The following is a 21,443-nucleotide window of genomic DNA, read 5'->3' on the forward strand; positions in this document are numbered from 1 at the left end:
TCCAGTTCTTTAGTGCAAGCTCAAAAAAGAAACTGAAAGGAAGCATAACAAACAGTAGCTTTATGTGAGTATGAAATGTTCTGCCAAGGTGAATTAACCTCAATCCAAATATACACACCTGGGCAAGCATTACCATCCTTGGCAACATATACAGCTCAAAGTCTGTAATTCCCCTTGTGGAGTTATTGAAACATTAAGAATCACCGACCTAAGTGTGTTCAAGTGGTAGAAAGTGTTCAACTCTTTTGAACTTCTTGGTCTTGTTGTACAGTATTGTAAAATAATTCATGGAGAACACCTAATCTCTCTTTTAATGCAAAAGCAAGGAAATAAATTAAAAAAAAGTAATTTGTATTTATTTTTATACAAAATACAAAAAAAAATTAAAGACTGTGATCTGCGCACTAACAATATTTATGGAAATATGATTTATAAACCAACCTTTTTACATCAAATTGTTTTTTAATGGGGTATACTGTACACATTTACCCTGAACAAACGATGTAAAACAAACAAGCATTGAACTAAAAATGCTGTTTACCTTTTTACAATCTGTCAGTTTCATGGCTTTTTGTGTGAGGATGCACATTTATAATGTAATTAAATTTAAGATTTGTGTGCTGATTGATTTATTTTTGGTCGTATCTTTCATGAGAAGAAGAGCACATGTTTTTGTATGTGTAAAGCACAAAATAAAGACATAACCATATTGTCTTATTATACACAGATTATTTGCATGATTATTCACCAGTTCAGTGAGGTGTCAGGCTTACTGAAATCTTTGGAAACAGGCGCCAAACAGCCAAAATAATTTACTCTTGCTTGGGGATTCTTTTGAGTACGTTTTTGTTTGCTTAAACACAAGAAAGCTCAGAGTCAATGGATTTACCACATGATGATCTTAAACAAAAAAAGTAATACTTTATAATAAGGCTCCGTAATACATCCTTCATTAATCCTTTAGTAACTCTTAATAGATAATGCATACATAGGTTTTTGAATGTCTATTGACTAGTTATAAATACAGTAGTTATTAACTACTGTATGCAGTTGTCATATCATATGTTCCTTGTAATATATAAATACTGTCTGTGGCTCGACATTTCATCCCAAGATGTGTCCTGAGATCACTGTAACATCTTTGATAGTAATCACTACAACCATTTCACAGGTTATAATTTTGCGCATGCTAACATTTTCCAGCAAAACGTACTATTCATGTTGAAGCATGTTTGTAAGCTGTCTACTAACAGTAAATTCACTATATTATGCATTCTCTAAATGGATTCATTAACAGTTATTATTGACCCTTATTAGAAAGTATGACTCAAAAACCTTCTGGAAAGAAGAAATGGGATGACTTGTTTTGAAGTGGTACATTTTCTGGTATAATTTTCAACATCTTATCCACATTTGCATTTTTGAACTCGGGAAAGCTAAGACAGTAGCAATATGTGGAAAGTTCCCCTCTAAACTGGCATCCTAAAGGATATTGTCACCTTGATAAAGTATATCAGACTATCAATCCTTTGGATATTCTTTGTGGTAGGTTTTTGCATAACATACATAGAAAAGTAGAGTGCAATTTTAATTATTTAGAAATAAAAAAACAACTTGACTACCGCACCACGTGAAGACATTTGGTAAAGTGCAAAGGGACACACCTATAATAACATTATTTAATCAAAATAGATCTGCCTCTGCTTTAATTTATAACTAAGGAGTCCCATTAGGAACAGAGCACCACACACATGTTGAGAAAAAAAATCCTCTGTAAAAAACATCAAAGCTATTGTTTGTTTATATTTATATTTCTGCAAAAGAGGTAACCACTGTCTGAGATATATTAAACACTTTCTGTGCATTGTTAAATTCAAATTAATTCATTATTTAATTATTATTAATAATAAGAAGGAATATTCCTTTGACGTAAGTGAAATGCCTGCATTTGTATATGGGTGATTTTATGAATAAATTCAATTTCTTACCTTGTTTATGATGAAAAGAGTATTTTTTTACTTAATTTAAGAAATATTGAGCTGCATACAGTATGTCATGACCTCATTGTTTCATAGGATTCTGATTTTATCTTCATTTTGAAAAATGTGATGAAAGTTTATAAAACAAATCAAACAAACACTCATTTCTGAAGTTATACCATTGTGGAGAAAGTATGGAAAATAGACATTAAGAAAATTTCTAAGCATTTAAAAGAAATACAGACAAAATAATACATCAACACTTCTGCTTTGGTTAATTCAAGAATGCAGGAAAAGTTCCACAATTAAATCACTGTTAACATAACAGTTTTTACATCAGACTGCTGTTAAATCAGCAAGCATCACTCCCAAAATTGTTTATCAAATGTTGCCAGCATTTTGTCTTCATATTAAACCATATTGTGTGCATATTACAAAAAAGTACAGCAACATGTAATTTACACATTATATATATAAATACTAATGGATGCTTTGCAGTGGAAATTGGTAAGCTTTTTCTGTATTTACACTGTATAAACAGAAGCAAAAATAATAGTGCTTTATTATATTATTCACAAATAGTTGCAAAGCCTTTATCTGTGATGTCCTTACAGCCTAAGGCTTATGCAAGGTAAAATATGCAGCGCACATTGTAAACTATAAACATGAGCGCAAGTGAATCTAAAAATATTTGCGTCACTATTGTATGAAAAGTGCATTTAATAAAAACTACAGTTTGCATTTTGATAGCGTAGTAAAAAAAAAAAGAAGAGAGAACCTTCCTCTGGTGGATCTCAAATCCCCCGTTACATTAAAGTAATACTGTCCTTCAGCTCGAGCCTCGCACACACACAGGATCATCTCCTGCACGTTCTGCTCGTCTGGCCACTTACTGCAAGTAGGCATAAGGGTTAGACTTCTGCGCTCCTGAGCTCATGACACAGTTGGGCATGATGTGCTGCTGTAAAGGATTCTGGGTCACGTCCTGGTGGCCGCCAGTCCACGGCGGAGAGTCGACTGGCTCTCTTTTGATGGAGTGGATCAGGCTGTGACCTTTGAACTCGTAGTTTACCTTGTACTCCTGCTGGACATAGCCCTTCGGATCCGCGGAGCTGTCCCCGTACATGGGGCTGTCCACGCAGCTGGTGCTCTGGCCTCCACACTGCCCGTCGGGGTGAGAGAACCTCTGTGGGCTGAACTGGGTATAATCTTTGTTCAGGACACACTTCAGGGGCCTGCCCCCGGCGCCCATGCCCTGGTAGTGCCCATTGAATGGAGGGCTGAGGCTGGCTTTGCTCTTCTGACAGGGGGAATACTGCTCGTAATAGTCCGCCTCTGTCTTCAGCGGCAGGCCTTCCGCGTAGCCGTACCTCTTGTCCACCTGCTCCCTGCCCGTCCACGCCCTGCTCCGGGGCGTGCCGAACACGTCGCATCCGTTCTCCGAGTCCGAATCCTGCTCGATCTTAATGGCCGTCTCAGGAAGCAGCCGGGCGTCATAGCCGTCCACGCGTGGCGCGTACGGGCTCTCCGTCTTGATGCCACCTGTGCAGTAGCCGTCCATTCCCGGGCTCTGCAGAGAGCCGTAGAGTTTTGGCAGGTGGGTGTCATTCCTGAGGTGGTGGCAGCCCGGAGGCATTTTATAACCGCTGGGTTTTCCGAAATGGCTGGACTTTCCCAGTCTGTTCTGCAGGTGGTTAGCATGGTGGCTGGCTCTCACTGCTCCTGCAGAAACACGGAGAGCCCATGGGTTTTCCAGACTGTGAGCTTTCTGGCCACCGATGGAGGTTTTGCAGAAGTTTAGGGGCTCGTCTTGGGGATAGAATCCTTCGCTTTTGCACACTTCCATCTTGTGTCTGATCCCATCTTTGGTGACTGGCGACCAGGAGCTGTGGTGGCCAAGCTGCCCAGCTGCACTGTGGGAGCAGGTCAGCAGAAACCCCTCCACACTCTCACTCATGGTGCCAGCACTGGGATGCTTCTTCTTGCCTTCTTCCTGATCGCTGCAGAAAGAAAAGAAGCAGCAAATGTCAGTGAGAAATGAAAGCTTGCAGGTAACAGAAAGGGTGAAAACCGGAGACACAAGTCTGTGTCTGAATGCAGCTCCTATTTCTGCCTGTAGCTTTTCAGAAAACCTGAGGAAAAAATAAAAAAAGGATAAAAAACTTTTCTTAGCAGACTTCAGTGGCACATTAAATCAAAGTCCTTATCACCAATAATAACACCCACACTTGGTACCTGATAGTGGGATTGAAAAGGGAAAAGCCAGCCATCATATGCTGCCTTTGCACACTGAAAATGACAAGTATTAAATATTCAATTTAAGATTTAACTTAAACTTTACTTAAGAGAACTAAATTGTGTTTGACTTTCATTTTGATACAGTATCCAAAGGTTCACATTAATGGTTTGTCAAACTGTCAAAATCACTGTCTTCTGTCAAAATCAAAACAGCATAATTTTGTACAACAGACCAAAATTATTTTAAAGACAGTCTAAGGGGAAAATGGGACATGAAGTTATTAAGTATTTGCAGTGCTTGCATTACTATGTCGTAGTGATTTAAAAGAGTTTAGTCTTTATGAAAACACTTTCGGTATTTAGTTGCTTAGAAATTTCCATTTTTGTTAGATTCAACAAAAGAAGCATTGATTTTGACAATAAAAGGTTACAAAAACAAATACAATTTATACGTTGGCCTCTGGATGAAAAGTTTTGAATGGATGGGACTGATTCTGAAACAGCACTGCCAGGAAAATCCTGTACGATTTGCTCTTTGGAAATGGAGAAGATTATATGCTATAGATGGAAAGCTGCAAGCACTGCATAAAGCAAATCTGGGACTCATTTTATGTGGAATTTAAAGTATTTTTTACTGCTGATATTTAGATTTTTAAGAAGAGTTTAAAGCCTAATTAAAAAGGTTTGTTATTGAAAGTGTTAAAATTCAAAGAAGTTTCTAAGATCCTGGATCCTCATTCACAAGACCACTCAACAACCTCAGCTGTGTGTGTCAAGGCCCAGTTATAATATTAACCCTGGTAATAAAACTTGTAACAATCTTAATTTAAATTGCACAAAACAGATTCTGCATTTCGACCTTTTTGTAATAATTTAGAGTTGTTTACCATTACAAGCTGGTCTTGATATTGTGACACTCTTTAAAGTTAAAGTTGCTACTGATATTCCTGATTTAGTAATCAGTCACATTGGTGATAAAACCTAATAATTCATTTTACGACCATCACGATAAGTTATCTTCTGAAAAGAGCAAATAGGAAAACCTGAAACTAAAAGATTGCGATCAGTCATTAACAGCCATCTAATACTGACTCTCTGTGAATCCAAACAAATGTATCTGTGAGTGGTACTGAAGTTTATACCAAAACCTTTGCAAATAATGTCAGAAACAGGCAAGAGCTAAGGTTGATCACAAGCCTATTAAAACACTGATCCACATACTCCTTATCAATAAATAAAAGTAGGATCTGCGCCTGTGGCTGGAAGGTTGCCGGTTCAAATCCTGTGGCCGGCAGAGGAATTGGATCCGTTGGGCCCCTGAGCAAGGCCCTTCACCCCAACTCCAGGGGTGCTGTATAAATGGCTGACCCTGCGCTCTGACCCCCAGCTTCTCTCCCTGTCTGTGTGTCTCGTGGAGAGCAAGCTGGGGTATGCGAAAAGACAAATTCCTGATACAAGAAACTGTATAGGGCCAATAAAGTGATCTTAAAAAAAAATTGCCGCTGTACGTCCGCTGTTTGTGTCGTATTCCTCTCAACAGGAAAACACGGGTTTCGAGAGAGAGAAATTTAGGGCAGTGTGCAGCTCAATGATGATCCTCATGATGAGGATGCTGGTTTTTCGTAGTCCAAACACCACGGTCCAGAGGAGCAAGCCTACTGCAGCCGGGCACTTCTGGCCCTTTCTCTCCGAAATGTGCAAAAAGAGGGGGAAACGCCAAAGCCGGAAAGCTGAGCAAACCCTGGAAACAGATACAACACCGGCAGTAAAACTGAGTAAATGTGAAGGTAATCGGAGAAAAATCCAAGAGACACTCCATAAATAAGATAAGGGAGGACTGTGGCTAGCTGGCCACATGTGCCAAATCACAGGGAGCGCGGTTCTCTTGAGAAGCACAGGAAAGCAATCGCAAGGCGCTCGTTCACCTTCACAACAGCGGCTGTCTTCCGTGACGCCTCTGTGAAACCTAAATGGCTTCTCGTGCTCTGATGAACGATTTGCACAAGCGGTACAGAACGTAAAGCCTGCGGGCGACGCAAAAATTCGAAGAAATGTATATACGTTTCAGATGTTTCAGGAATAGCTAAGAAGCATAAAGACACATACTTCACGGCCTGCTGTGTGACAATGACATGTTCTGGGCATCCATTCCCGCACACAAGTTGTGCATTAGCCTGCACCCGAACCCAGTGCTCCTCATGTGGAAGAACTCTGAAGACAGGAAGTCCGCTTTCTCCATTATCCACTGCAGCCACACAGGAAAAGCAAGGATTAGGGGGTGTGTGTGTGTGGTTTTGGTCGGCTTGCTTGTTGTTAACATCTTAATTCTTTAACCAGGCCTCACCACATGCAATTGTTTTAACTAAGTTTGAGTAATATAAAGGACAGCAGTGTTTATTTTTTTTGTGCTCGGTTCTGTTTGCCCATGTATCAGCCTGAGGAAGCACTAACACATGTGCATGATGCAATGAAGGTTAAACAAGTGAGAAATGAATTCAGAACTCATTGCACCCACCTGTAGTCAGCAGTTTGCAAAGGAAATTGTTCCAACTGGTTTCTTGGGTTTCACATGTCAGTCTTACTTTGTGTTCGTCATGTCTGCCATTAATGTGTTTTTTTTTTCCTTCGGCCAAACCTTTGTTGTGCCTCTATAACTAACTGCACTCATATGCTCAAAAAGCATTTGTGTTGTGTGATTCTAACTCAACAGTCCAGGCCCAGACTCACAGCGTACTCAGAAACTGCAGCATAAACTGTCTGTGTATTAGCATACAAACAGTAGTTTATGAGATGAATTTCCACAAAACTTTGCATAAGCAGAAGAACTTACAAAACACCTACTTCTCTAAAGGATATGGTCTGAATGCCTTTCTGGGGTTTTTGTGAATTTCACAAGCACTTTCAGATACAGCGTTTCAGTGCATCTCTCCAAAAAGACTCTTGGGTACTTGGCTGAATGGGCCAGTAGCTGGTTACTCCCCCTCCCTGCCCTGTTCATGCTCTGGATGTATACAGAGTGTCTCTGCAATAGTGATGTCATCACCTGAATCAAACAGTGCAGACAGATGTAGGTTTAGAGATGTAAAACGAGCTAGAGGGGAATGATGGCGTAGGCATGACCACAGGAGATGGACTAGGGCAGTTTGAAGAAAGCAGAAGAGGCCCTTTCTGAGGCTGCTGATGCTGAATTTAGAAAAAATGGATGTCATGCCACAGAGCATAGGCACGGCAACTGGCTGACCTCCTGAGACTTGGTCGGGTGTCCCATATCGAAGTAATCTGGACTTGGGGCACTACAAGTTCAGCTGGTTTATTAATTCTAGCGAAGAAGCCAGTGCAGGGACTCCTCTGCAAGGCCCAGTCTGAAGGTTCAGCCCTGGAGCTTCACCAGGGTGCTGTCCAGATGGACACTGCCTGTGGGCCAAATACCGCACATGTGCTGTCCCTCTCCACTGAAGCCAAGGCTTCTCTAGGATCACGTGCAGAGGCTGCGGGTGATGGGTTGGTGCTAAATAAGGAGCGACGCTGTACAGTTACGAAGGACGTACTTTTGATTTCGGCATTATGTGTCACATCGGCAAAGACGGCGTGGTTGTAACCGCCTGTGCTCTGTGCTTCTGCTTCAGGGCTCTCGAAATAGGAATGAATAAATAAGTGATTAAATAAGTGCCCAAGTCCCACGTGTGTTGCAACAGTTCACAATTTGGTGCAACCTCTTGCAACATCCGCTAGCTCTCACGTCTCGCTCGGCACAGAATGAGCCAGTGGCTCGCCGGCAGTCCCTGACCTTGCTTCCTAGTCCTCCTTCGTCAACCCATTCATGCAGAACCCAGGACTGCAAGGAATCAGGATGTCTTCAGTCATACAAAGAGACACACAGTCCTGTTACCAAAACACTAGCAGGAACATCCCAGTCCAATCCTGTCTCTGGACACTGAGCGTCTCGACAGCTGAGTGGGCACCAGATCATCGCTGTCCTTCCTGGTTGAAGGAGCTCTTTCGCCCTTGCCCCAAACCCCAGACGGCAGCCGTGCCGGTTTGTCAAGAATCGACGCGACACCATTGCTATGATTTTAGTCACACAGGGCACCGGCCTGAGTGCCCGTGAAGGGTACCGCTCACTCCGCGTGCAGGGTCGCGGAGAAGCGGCCGCTGCTCTGCTGAACATGACCCAGATACGTCAAGCGCCGTTTGGATAAAGTGAGACATGTGATTCACTGGGACATGAGAAAAACAGCCACATCAACTTCAGCCCTCTTGCTCGTGCCACAGCACAAATGTGTCTATTTGATCTTATTTTTGTTGTGTTCGGTATGAAAGTCCAAACACAGTAAAATAAAAAAAACCCTCAAATGTCTGGTTTCACCACGGCGGGTAGTGTACGTCCATAACCTTTGTCTTTTATGCCTCAAACTTTGACATAAAAGCTACAAGTAATAGTCTTTACGATGAAGAAAAAGCCACATTCCTTTCCCTGTGAAAATGAAAGCAGCACAAATTATTTTTGACAAATATATGTATTCTGCCCAGTGTTGCACTACACCAATTAAATCTGATCTGAGGGACTTGACTTGTTGGGCTGAGTAACCGAGGAAAAATGAATATTTAAAGTCCATTTGTCCCAGTGTACAGTATTTTATTATTAAAACTTTTATGAGGAGAATTTTAAAATATAATTATTTATATGTGCTGGCGTGCAAATGCCTGAAACATCTTAATCACAATCCTATTTTACAATGTATGTCTGGTATGACCCAGCAACGGGTCATTGTTGGGATCCTCAAATAGAATTTTCCACTTTTAAAACAGCTTTAACTTTTATTAAGCTTAGTTTAGGTGAGAGGAAACTCTGGTTAGCGACCTTTAATTCACATCGATCAGGCTCTTTAAAAACATGATGACAACTACTCCAGGCACACCATGAGTATGAGGTGCTCCAGCAGCTCTTCCTATTTGGCAATCAAGCATGATTGTTTCATCATCAGATGATTCTCCTCCTGGACATTATGTTCTCTCCAAAGTTAAAAGGCTACTTTTTGTACTACAAAAGGCAAAGCGTCCAGGATGAACCCTGCTTTTGCACAGCAGTGCATGTAGACAAATCTCATCTACTCCTTGTGATTTCGGATTTTTACGGCTCAGATCGTCTAAAAGCTATGCAACTTGCAGCCTTCTGATTTGGAGCTCAGTTCACGCCTCCCCGAGACCCACCGACAGCAGTGAGGCACGCTGTCAGCCGTGCGTGCGTGGCAAACAGAGTAATTTAACTTACCTCTCCAGCGGAGTGATGACTCCCGGCTTGTGCTTGTTCCTCATGATCATGCTCTTCATCTTCATCTCGGTGATGGAGGGCAGCAGCAGAGGCACGGCCACGCAGAACAGAGCGAGCTGCGGAGGCAGACTGGCGCCCGACGCGGTCTTCTTTTTCTGCCCATAAAGAAACTTCAGTCTGCCCTGGAACTGCATTGTCTGAGGACGGCAGCAGAAGCAGACGGGAGGTTTAGACAAAGCACTGCTCAGTGGGCAGATTGGTGCTGTTCTCAGGAGCATTTCTCTCATTACATCGTTTGGTTATTGGACACAATTCTTTTTCCAGAACAAGTTTATAATGAGCGTTGTACATTTGAATCCCATGTTTGTAATCACACTAAAAAAGAAAACCAAAACTTTCATGTCCTCATTTCTCAATGTAGTCCTGAGGGATTTTAATAGTAGCTTTAATCTGTGTCTCATAGATGTGCTAACATGCACCTATAAATAGTGAATTGTTTTCATTTAGTATAAATGTGACTGTTTTCATGCACACAGTGACACAGGCAGAGAAGTCATGTTAAAGATCATGCAGAACACTATTGTAAAAGTTAACAAGAATCACCTTGCAAAACTGATCATACAGTATCTATTTTCTCTTTTTTCCAAACAGGCTCTTAGTACAAGAACTACATAGACTTACACGGTTTTACATAGACTAGGCAAGTGTTATTTATTTAATTATGAAACTGCTTAATTCCTTGTATAGCGCCATTAAATTAGTTATAAGCTACACTAAATATACTATAAATTGTAGTACATTTCTATCACAGGTAGTGCACTTTTATAAATGATTCATTTTAGGCTGATAATGCTTTGAGTCAATAATCAATAAAATAATTGATAAAATTGAAGAATCAATCACATGAGCAAAAGAGTTAAGAGCTAGTAAACTGCAGTAGAGTGTTTTCTTACATCAGAACATTTGGTCATTTACAAATACCTTTATATCTTAGGTACATTATGGGCTTTATAAAAGTCAGAAATACAGAAATCGTGTAGTGACAAACTCATTTTAAATACTACAGGTCAGTCCTATGGGCACTTGTAAATGTAGCGACTACACACAAGTCCAGTCTCTCCATCTCCTGCTCCCAGCCCCACAGTTAACACTGAGTTATCCTAAATTATTCATGCTCTCCATCACCACCTTTTTTGTTCTCCATATATTCTTCAGAAACACAAATGTAATGAGTCAGAGAAATAAAAGCAAGCAGCTGTAGGAAAAACATCTTCTCACGGACTGTAGGAAGTTTTAATAAATGCAGTTTTCAATATCTTTCACTAGAGGTCATTACATGGCTTGACTGTGTATAAAAAAATCTCTTTTTTATACGTATTTTTATACGTCATTAATTTTGTAGCAATGATATATAGCATTTAAAACACACTATTTAAAAAAAAAACTTTCAGTAAACTCTAACCAAGTAGAATTTTAACACCCAACAATACAGAATACGAATTATACTTAGGAAATTTTACAGACATAAAGAAAACCCTGGACTTCCAAGAGGTCTTTGGCTCACCCAGCTTTGACTAACCTGAGCTGCGTGCTTCCAATATTATATCCTAATCACTTCTCTTGGAGAGAAAGGGTAAAGGTGGTAACTCATTAAACATTCACAATTATTCAAGCAACAAACCAACGTGATGTATTTTTTAATAAAACGTACTGGGTAAAAAAGACTTTTAATTAAGGGAGGAATTTCACTGATATTAACCAAACAACCCTTTTAAAATGTTTTTTTTTTACATTATTCTGAACAGCAGCTGAATGCAGAATAATGCATTCAGCAGAAACTGTCATGTCATAAGTTATGTATTATTAGGTAAAATTTTGTTTCCCGGAGACATATACTACAATTATACTTAATCCATTAAAATCTTCATATGAAGATAGTCAATTATTTTTAATTTGCTATTATTCATTTCTTAATTTGTAAAAGACGGTATTAGATATACACAAGGGGAAGGTGCACAATATTTCAACAGGGAATAAAATTCCCTTTTTTGCAGTCATTTGTTTGCGTTTTGTGTATTTCAAAGAGGCAAAGACAGAAGATCCCTAGGGGTTAGAGTAAAATAAGGATGATCTTATTCTGTTAATTGTATTATTAAAAAAAAAAACAATATTCACCCTGCTGCCCGTATCAAGCTGCTTTCTCTACCCAGCTGGCAGTAAAAAGGGCATGAGTGTGATTGCGATCTGACTGCCAGATCCAGCGTTTTTAAATAAACGCTTTGTTACCCACACCTCTCACGCGTGTTTCACGGGAATAAAGACAGGGGCAGCCTCAGGTTATTGGAAACACGCATACAGAACGACAGCCTGCACTTTGAACTCAGGAGAGGTGCGCCTGGCCCGGCCCGGCCTGACCCAGTCTGACCCAGCCCGGCCGGCCGGCGGGGGAGGCAGGGTCTGTGCCGAACCTGCCCTGTCCGCTCACCAGGAAGCCCGAGGTGCTGTCCAGCAGGCAGCGGACTCTGGAGATGAAGCAGCGGTTGAGAAAGCAGGAGAACTCTGGAGGCACGCCGTCCGACTCCTGGGAGCTGAACAGGCTGCCGAACATAAACTCCTCGCCTAGAAGAAGAAGAACATCGGCTTTATTTCCATTCGGCAGCAGCGGCAGGTGGCGAACTCAACGTGAGGCCCAGCAACCCTAGTAATGTTGCGGCGATACGGGCAAAAAGTCGCCGCTTAATACAGAAACGTGGCAAACATTTCTACGTTCTTTGCAATGTTGTAACGTCGCCACAGACTCAATCTAGGGGTGCTGCAGAACTGCTGAAATGTCTAATTGTCAACCTGGGATACTGTATCTTTCTGCATAGAAACGGATTTTTTAAATACAATTTGTCTCTGTGTGGGTAATGAGCTTTCGGGCGGCATCCGTTTTCAAGAATACGCACAGCTTTAGAGCCGATATTCAATTGATAATGCTGACAGGCACAAAGTATGCTGTAGCTAAGACAGAATCAATGGTTCTTTTTTCGCCTGTAAGGATTGGTTTCTGCATATTTTCATATTTGCACTTGTCAATTTGATCTGATCATGATTCCCGTAGAATTTTTTTTTATTGAGTCTTTCCACTTAACAAGATCCACACAGACAAGGCCAAGTAACACCAGGCACCCTGAAATATTAGCAAAACTAGATTAAAGTGAATAAATCAGAGAGCTGCTCAGGACATCAAGTATCTTTGTCCTTCCCCCTGCAATTAAGTCTTCTTTCATCGTAGTTTGAGATCATCATTAGGAAATCCTTCTCTGGCTGTTGCCTCTGAAGTGGCCTCTCTGTTTCTGTGCCTGGTAATTATATACACACCGGTTCCCGCTGTTAACTGAGGGTCCTGCCCGGACACTTGCTGAGGGGGATTCATGGCCCAGTGGAGCTGTCGTCTGAACTCCTGTCGGTCGTCCACATGGATATAATCAAAGACATTCTGGTGCATCACATCTGTCTGGAAATGAGCCACGAGGAGAGGACAGAAGATGAGAGATCGGGGCCGGAGCTCCAGTGCCCTTCATTAATAATGTCTGCTGTGTTTGCAAACAATGCGGGATGCCCATTTTAAACCCCAGTGCACTTGAATCAATCCCCCCACTGCCAGCCATGCAGAAACGATTCGTCGGGACATTAACATCGGACTAGCAGTAGGCATCGCATTGTTTGCATTGTAATCCCTTTCAAAATACAATGAAAAAAGTAACTGGTCCTGTCAAAAACACTGGTTGCCATTAACTGTAAAGCATGGATGCATATATAAATATGAAGAGAGTAGACCCAAAATTGTCAGAAAACATGGAAAAGCTAACAGGTTTCAATTAACAGGAGCATGTTACCAACAAAGTGCATATGATCAACGATGACAAAAGCATTAGAACTGAAAATCAGTGTACTTGACTCGTACAGACTTCAGTCGTATGGCTAATTTTATTTTAGAATATTTTAATTGGGTGTTGAACATGAAGTCATTTTTATGTATATCTGACACATTACTTATTCTTCAAGTCTTTCTGACGTATAGCTACAGCGGTTTAGGAAGTTTCCCTCCGTGTTTATATACTGTAGAAGCCCTTAATGTCAGACGTTATACGGTCTAATTAAAAGCTCACTTTTCCTGGAAAGGAGAGAAAGGCCACTTTGGTCTGACTTGTGTCACTCGTTGCGTGACACTGAGTACCAAGGACCAAGTCCGCGGTCTGATGCAAATTCCTGCAACTCATCCCGGATTCGCAATTCCTCTTTCTTTCCAGCACTAGCTTTGCTTTCTGTCATGAATGACAGATTCCTTCTGAAATATTTAACCTCCTCATAATTTCCAGATCGGAGGCACGCAAGGGTTTGAATATTTGCCTTGCAAAACAATCCTAGAACCTAAACACATGGCACAGCCACCAATAGTTGAAACCACCCCAAACTCCCAACAGCAGGCGGATCAAGTGACTATTGTGTGAGATTCTCTTGTAAAAAAGAATAAGCAATATTTTTCCTGGCTGGAGAATCCTGTTCTTCAAAGGATAATTACAAACTAACACATCACATCAAAAGAAAGTGCTTTTTCTGCAGAATTTCTGTACTTTATTGTGGCATGGCTCTAAAGCATCATTTTGGTCATGTGTGTCCCATTTACATATTTCATTTATTTTATTTGGGTGTCACAAATGTTTGTGAAAGTCTTTGTGGTTTTGTAAAACAACAGCAAAGACAGCTTCCAGATATGTTGCTGCTGTTTAATTCAATTATCAACAATTTCCAATATAACTATTCACTATATTTTCTGTAAATGAATTGAACAGATTTATACATACTCTATATTTGATATATTAAGTTAATATATAAGTAATCTGGGGTACTTACACAGCCAAAAACCCAGTTTTTAGGCTGTGATCTTATTTTTTGTCAGTATACTACATATCCTTATTTATTAAATTTTTTAACGAACATAACATTCAAAATACAGCACTAATTGTATGTATTTACAAATTAATTAGATGTAAGCAGTCTGTCACAGGACTTAATGTAGGGATTTTTTAGCAACACTGAAGATCTCTCAAAACCAAGAGTATGAAGAATGTGGTAGTATGAGGGTTTTTATATATCTTTATTCATGTGCACTGAATTCTATGGAAGATTTCATAAAGACAGTCTTTAGTCTAGCACACACTAAAATAATCCAAAAAACAAACTGGAACTGCTAGATGTGATAGGATCAGGAACTAAAACAGAAAGAACACAAAATAGAAACTTAACACCAATCTCTCTTGGACATCTTACGGGCTTCATACAATTTCAACATCTTGGAAGATTAGGAAGAAAAAATACACACAATGTTTTAAAACACAGGAGGTACTGCACATAGCGATGTGGGTGAAAAAAATCTGACAAAAAGGGACGTGTGTTTGGCAATCTGCAGTTTGTGTTTGTTGTCAATTAAACACAACAATGAAAGACTGTAATAATGCTGTATAATGAATAATCCTGGGTTTTAAAGCACATACTGTACATATGCACACATACTGTACAGTATTACAACTCTTCTGTCTCCCCAAGCAAATTGCTGACTTTCTTAAAGGATGAGAAACTGTGACCAGTGTCAATAAAGGCACAAATCACCACTCCCACATGGTCAATTCACACAGAAACAGCTGCCCACACATCCAAGTACACTGGTGATACATAAACAGTGGAAGAAATGACAAACTGAAGTAAGCTGTCGTCTAGGTACTGTATCTCGGCTCTACTGTTTGTGTGAAACTTTCTTCATAATGTAACAGAACAACATAGAAAAAAGGCATCCAAACTACGTTCAGATGTCTTAATGTGGTTAGTGATCTGTAAAAAGCTGGTCAGTTTAGGAAACGATTTAGTTCATGAGGATGCGGGATTATCTCAGCACAAATGGACAGACAGCCCAGTTACTAAAATCAATAATTAAAAGGCATATAGAAGACTGCAGTCTGCTCCATCCTTACCACAACAATGTACACTCACTGAATGTACTGTAGCACTACTAAACTCTTGACCTTAGGAAAAAAACTCAAATCCTTAAAATCACTCCTTAAAAAGTTGACCTGCCATTTGCCTCTGTGCTCAGCAGAGTTCAGGGAGCTTTTACTAAAAAAAAGCATAGTCTGGCAGGCAGGAAAACACTGAGCAGGAGCAGTGCTTTCAATTTCCAGCAGCTGCTAGGTGATCCTTCTCCACTGGAAAAGTGTTCCACTGTGTGCTGTGCAGCGTCACAGGATTATGGTAAACTTCACATCTGTCTGAGCACGCGTTCCAACACAAGATCACGCCACTCACTGGAACCTACACACAATGAAAGGACCTGGTCCACTTCGATCTCTAAAAATACAACCATTTAGAACAGTGGTTCCCAGCCCTGGCCTGGAGACCAGGAACAATCTCACTTTAACTATTAAATCTCACTGCAGTCTGTTCCTGCTACAGTATATTTAAAGCTTTGTTGCTGGTAATTTTGTTTTTTTATATATGTTTTTATAAAAAAATAGAGGTGTTACATTGTTATACAGTTTTGAAATCAGCACTAACAATGACATTATGATGGGGACTAGCAAATAGGTTTATACAGTAAACTGAGGTTTTTTAACATTTCTTTTGTGTTTTTCAGCTCCACCCCTCCAATCTGAAACGGTAAATTACATTAATGGTTTATTTCTCCCTACCTCTTCCAGATCCACGCTGACTATTCTACTGGAATTCTCTTCCCAGAGAGGTGATCCTGTCGTTTTAAATATTGTTTCTATAACATTATATGTAGTTGAAGTTAGACTACATATAGTTAGTAAGGAAATCTATAGTTCCCTTGGTTTGGTTTTGACCCACTTTTTATGGGTGGGTGCAGCATGAGCGATTTTCCAGTCGATGGATCTTGAGTGGTTGCCGTAAGAGTTTTGATAATGGCCTATGAGTAACATTTCTTCTTTCCTTCAGGAAAATACCATCAGGCCCTGGAGATTTGTTAATGTTAAGTGCTACCTGTAAGACATCAGCCTCCTCTATCCTGGTATTATTAAAAATATAACTTCAGACTGAGCCATGTCGGTACATTTCCCCTTGGTGAGCTCCTGCATCTCGCAAAGGTGCAGGACTGAAAATATGAACCCATCAGCACTGCCCCAGGATGAGGACAGAAAGTGCAGAAACAGGCTCCAGCTTTCTTGGACACTGGAAACCTTTCTGTGGCAAAGGTCATGTGTACAGATCCGATTAGAATTACATCTGAACAAGATGGGCACCTGCTGGCAAGGAGCACGCATCCACGTACACAGATTCATTACTGACAAGCAGGTTTGGCTTAGATGGGGACAAACTTGTTTGTCACATTTCTTAAGTTTCAGATCATGGTTCTGTGTGTTTTGTATAAACAAGTTTGCATTTATTAACACTAAACTGTTTCTCATAAAAGGTATTTTTTAGTTAAAAAATCATTCTTGGGTTGCATCTGTGCCTGTAGAATTGAGATTGATTTCCATATCAGTTTCTGTGTGATTATTATTAATTCATTTGCTGGATGCTTTCTATGCACACTAATGCAGCAGGGCATATTACCGCAGCAATCTGAGTGAATTGCCCTGCTCAAGGGTACTACACCAGAAACTCACCCAGGATTTGAACTCATAGAATTGGCATTAAACACACAGACCCTTAACGACTGCTACACATTGGATTTTGGTTTTAAAGTACCAAGAGTTTCACCTTGTTGAACCTAATGCAAAAACAGAGCTCATAAAAAATACATACCTGATGGAAGCCTAAGTAGTCAACAATGGTGGATGAGGCATAAAATATCATTCCATCTGTGCTCACCACAAGGGCAAAACCACTCAAGGACTAGAAAACAGGGACACAAAAAAAAGATTGAAAAACACGTAGAAAACATTTTAAGTGCTAATATTCAAGAACTGCTTTTTCGTAAACAAAATTGACATGCCCTGAAAGGATGGCCTATTTTACCTTGAAAAACTTTCTATAAATGTTGGATTCAGAGTCACCAGCTGCTGAGATTTTTGTAAATTTCCACTGGGCTAAACACTGCAGCACAGCACACCAGACCACTTCAACACGGTTCAAGTCAGAGAACTCTCTGGTGGTCAAAGTTATCAACCTCTACAACTCCAGTCTCGGCTACAGATGCCCCACAGATGCCCCAGTATCTCCTGTGGAGTCCGTCCATCACCAAGACACTCAAGACTAAACAGGGTGGTTACTGCCCCACCAGGAAGAGGATGGGAGACTGGTTTCAAACGAACGTGCGAGCAGAAAAGTAGTTCCTTCAGAAACCTTTGGCTTCACCAGGATAAAACGTCTTAAATGTAAAAGAAAAGAGAGACAACATTTTGGCTGCAGAGCCTCCTTCTTCACACACCTGGAGAGGACGACACAGCCGAACCGTTATGTATATGGGATGAGCTGAAGAAAGCAGATCTCAAGCGGGCTTCTGCCGGAGAGTCGCTGCATGTACAGCAGGAGTGGTGGAAAGTTAACGGCTACCGAGGCCAGACAGTTCACAAACTGCTAAGGCCCGGGGAAAAAATCAATGTGAACATCAGGCATTTAGAAATACAGTGGTGTGAAAAAGTGTTTGCCCCCTTCCTGATTTCTTATTTTTTGCATGTTTGTCACACTGAAATGTTTCAGATCATCAAACAAATTGAAATATTAGACAAAGATAACACAAGTAAACACAAAATGCAGTTTTTAAATGAAGGTTTTTATTTTTAAGGGAAAAAAAATCCAATCCTACATGGCCCTGTGTGAAAAAGTGATTGCCCCCTAAACCTAATAACTGGTTGGGCCACCCTTAGCAGCAACAACTGCAATCAAGCATTTGCAATAACTGGCAATGAGTCTTTTACAGCGCTGTGGAGGAATTTTGGCCCACTCATCTTTGCAGAATTGTTGTAATTCAGCCACATTGGAGGGTTTTCGAGCCTTTACCACTTTTTTTAAGGTCATGCCACAACATCGCAATCGGATTCAGGTCAGGACTTTGACTAGGCCACTCCAAAGTCTTCATTTTGTTTTTCTTAAGCCATTCAGAGGTGGACTTGCTGGTGTGTTTTGGATCATTGTCCTGCTGCAGAACACAAGTGCGCTTCAGCTTGAGGTCACGAACAGATGGCCGGACATTCTTCTTCAGGATTTTTTGGTAGACAGCAGAATTCATGGTTCCATTTACCACAGCAAGTCTTCCAGGTCCTGAAGCAGCAAAACAGCCCCAGACCATCACACTACCACCACCATATTTTACTGTTGGTATGATGTTCCTTTTCTGAAATGCTGTGTTACTTTTACGCCAGATGTAATGGGACACACACCTTCCAAAAAGTTCAACTTTTGTCTCATCAGTCCACAGAGTATTTTCCCAAAAGTCTTGGGGATCATCAAGATGTTTTCTGGCAAAACTGAGACGAGCCTTTATGTTCTTTTTGCTCAGCAGTGGTTTTCATCTTGGAACTCTGCCATGCAGGCCATTTTCGCCCAGTCTCTTTTTTATGGTGGAGTCATGAACACTGACCTTAACTGAGGCAGGTGAAGCCTGCAGTTCTTTGGATGTTGTTGTGGGTTTTTTTCTGACCTCTTGGATGAGTCGTCGCTGCGCTCTTGGGGTAATTTTGGTCGGCCGGCCACTCCTGGGAAGGTTCACCACTGTTCCATGTTTTCGCCATTTGTGGATAATGGCTCTCACTGTGGTTCGCTGGAGTCCCAAAGCTTTAGAAATGACTTTATAACCTTTTCCAGACTGATAAATCTCAATTACGCTGTTTCTCATTTGTTCCTGAATTTCTTTGGATCGTAACATGATGTCTAGCTTTTGAGGATCTTTTGGTCTACTTCACTTTGTCAGGCAGGTCCTATTTAAGTGATTTCTTGATTGAGAACAGGTGTGGCAGTAATCAGGCCTGGGTGTGGCTAGAGAAATTGAACTCAGCTTTCCAAACATGTGATAAACCACAGTTGATTTATGTTTTAACAGGGGGGCAATCACTTTTTCACACAGGGCCATGTAAGTTTGGATTTTTTTTTCCCTTAATAATAAAAACCTTCATTTAAAAACTGCATTTTGTGTTTACTTGTGTTATCTTTGTCTAATATTTCAATTTGTTTGATGATCTGAAACATTTCAGTGTGACAAACATGCAAAAAAATAAGAAATCGGGAAGGGGGCAAACACTTTTTCACACCACTGTATATGTAACTATTTTTGACACGTGGTTCATCAAGGGTACGAATAAATCTGGAGGCTGCTGTACACAATGTTGAAAGGACTGACCTGGTTACCATATGACTCTTCACCACCGCGCACACTTTTATTCAATTAAATCCGCACTCTGTCTTTGCAACGGAGTTACATTTTTTGAGGTCAGGAAATGAGAGATTAAGTTTTACACACTGTAATTCATTCATTTTTCCATCGTTTGTACAGCTTCCAAGTCCTGGCGATCGCGTGACTCGCAGCGCAGCCCCTGCCAGGACCTGTCACCTTCGCTCCCACGCGAGCCGTCCCAGGCCACGGCCGCGCCTCCCCCTCCGCTGCGCCCCCGCTCTGGTCACTGGCTTCACGTTGTGGGTTTTTTTGCTTTCGCAGAACTGCCACGGAGGGATGTTTCCGAGCTGGCTGTGGCTTGGGGCGTGAACTGCGCGGTCAGAGTTTCACACGTCTGCCACCTCAGATGGAACAATTGGAACGTCCGCATGGCTTTTTGGGAAGCAGGAAAAATGTTTTCAATATCCCCATTTAAATGTGTTGTTCTTACTGTACGCCAGGTTTACGCGAGTTAAAATAACGTATGAATATATGGCGGTGTTTTTTAAATTAATTTATTAAAAAAAATCTCCAGTAAAGGAATTGACAGACCTCTGACTTCCACGGCATTGTAAAATGTAATATACCGTACATAAACAACAGCATGGTTACTGCCATGCAGCCTGAGCTTGTCATAACTCGGGACCAGCAGGTGGCGATCTTCTCTTTAGGCCACAATTTCCACAACAATATCCCAGTGAGAGGGGACACTGTGGTGTGGGAGGTGCCTGTTTTGTAACAGTTCTTAAAAAACATTTAACGGAGGTCCAGACTACTTGGTCAGTAAAGATCCCATGGCTAAATTACAGACTGGGTTTACTCAGTCTGGCCATCCTGACGTTTCTCCTGAATCCAGCTGAAGGAGCGGATTCTTCCTCCTTCATCTGACCTGCTGCACAGTGGGGCTGCCAGTACAGAGAGTCTGCTGTGTGCGTTGCCCCCGCAGATCCTGAAGCTGAGTGCAGGATGAAGTGGGTCCCCTGCTGTAAGATATACCGGAAGAGGACCTAATAAACGTCTACCTGTAGAGGAATGACTTTTTGTATTCTGATGCACTGGCCACCCCAGCCGTCATCGGAAAACTGCTTGTTCCTTGTTGGGACACCCCGGAGCCTATCCCAATGGCACAAGGCTCAAGACAGGCCCACACGTGGATGGGATGCCAGTGCTCTGGGGTACAGACACCGTCATGTCGGCTAGACAGCATGTCTTTGACACAAGAATACTGCGGCACCCGAAGACAGAAACGTGTGTGGCTCTCTTTGTGTTTTCAGTGTGGAAATAATCCCTGCTTGCGCCTTTACAGATCACACGCCGACGCAGCTCCCTGCTCTAATCTACATTCAATCTACTGTGTGTTCCTGCTGTGGGGCTTTTTTTTAGACATGAAAGTCAATCATCATAAAAACAATCCCTACCAAATCCCGGAGAAGATCGCTATGACGAGTTCTCCACCCCTTTAAAATGGATGCCAGCAAGCTCACGCAGTCAATATCCTTTGGGCTGTGTAAGTAAAAAGGAAGCACATGACTGAGCATCATGGCCACAGCCTACTTAAACAATCCATAATCTATTAGCATGT

General features: G+C 41.3%; 1 protein-coding gene across 1 annotated transcript in view; it reads right to left on the reverse strand.

Moving 5' to 3' along the window:
* Positions 1-335: 335 nt before the first annotated feature.
* The window catches only part of ahrra (aryl hydrocarbon receptor repressor a), an 89,260-nt gene continuing 68,152 nt past the window's right edge, over positions 336-21,443 (reverse strand). Inside the window, exons 5-9 of the mRNA XM_088919418.1 lie at positions 17,296-17,385; positions 12,853-12,988; positions 11,975-12,108; positions 9,490-9,686; positions 336-3,979 (exon numbers count right to left, since the gene is read on the reverse strand). Coding sequence (XP_088775544.1) covers positions 2,869-3,979; positions 9,490-9,686; positions 11,975-12,108; positions 12,853-12,988; positions 17,296-17,385 — 1,668 coding nt within the window. The 3' untranslated portion in view covers positions 336-2,868. The remainder of the gene's footprint in view (positions 3,980-9,489; positions 9,687-11,974; positions 12,109-12,852; positions 12,989-17,295; positions 17,386-21,443) is intronic.

This window comes from Atractosteus spatula, chromosome 6 (genome assembly GCF_055471065.1).
Source record: "Atractosteus spatula isolate fAtrSpa1 chromosome 6, fAtrSpa1.hap1, whole genome shotgun sequence".
NCBI classification, from domain to species: domain Eukaryota; kingdom Metazoa; phylum Chordata; class Actinopteri; order Semionotiformes; family Lepisosteidae; genus Atractosteus; species Atractosteus spatula.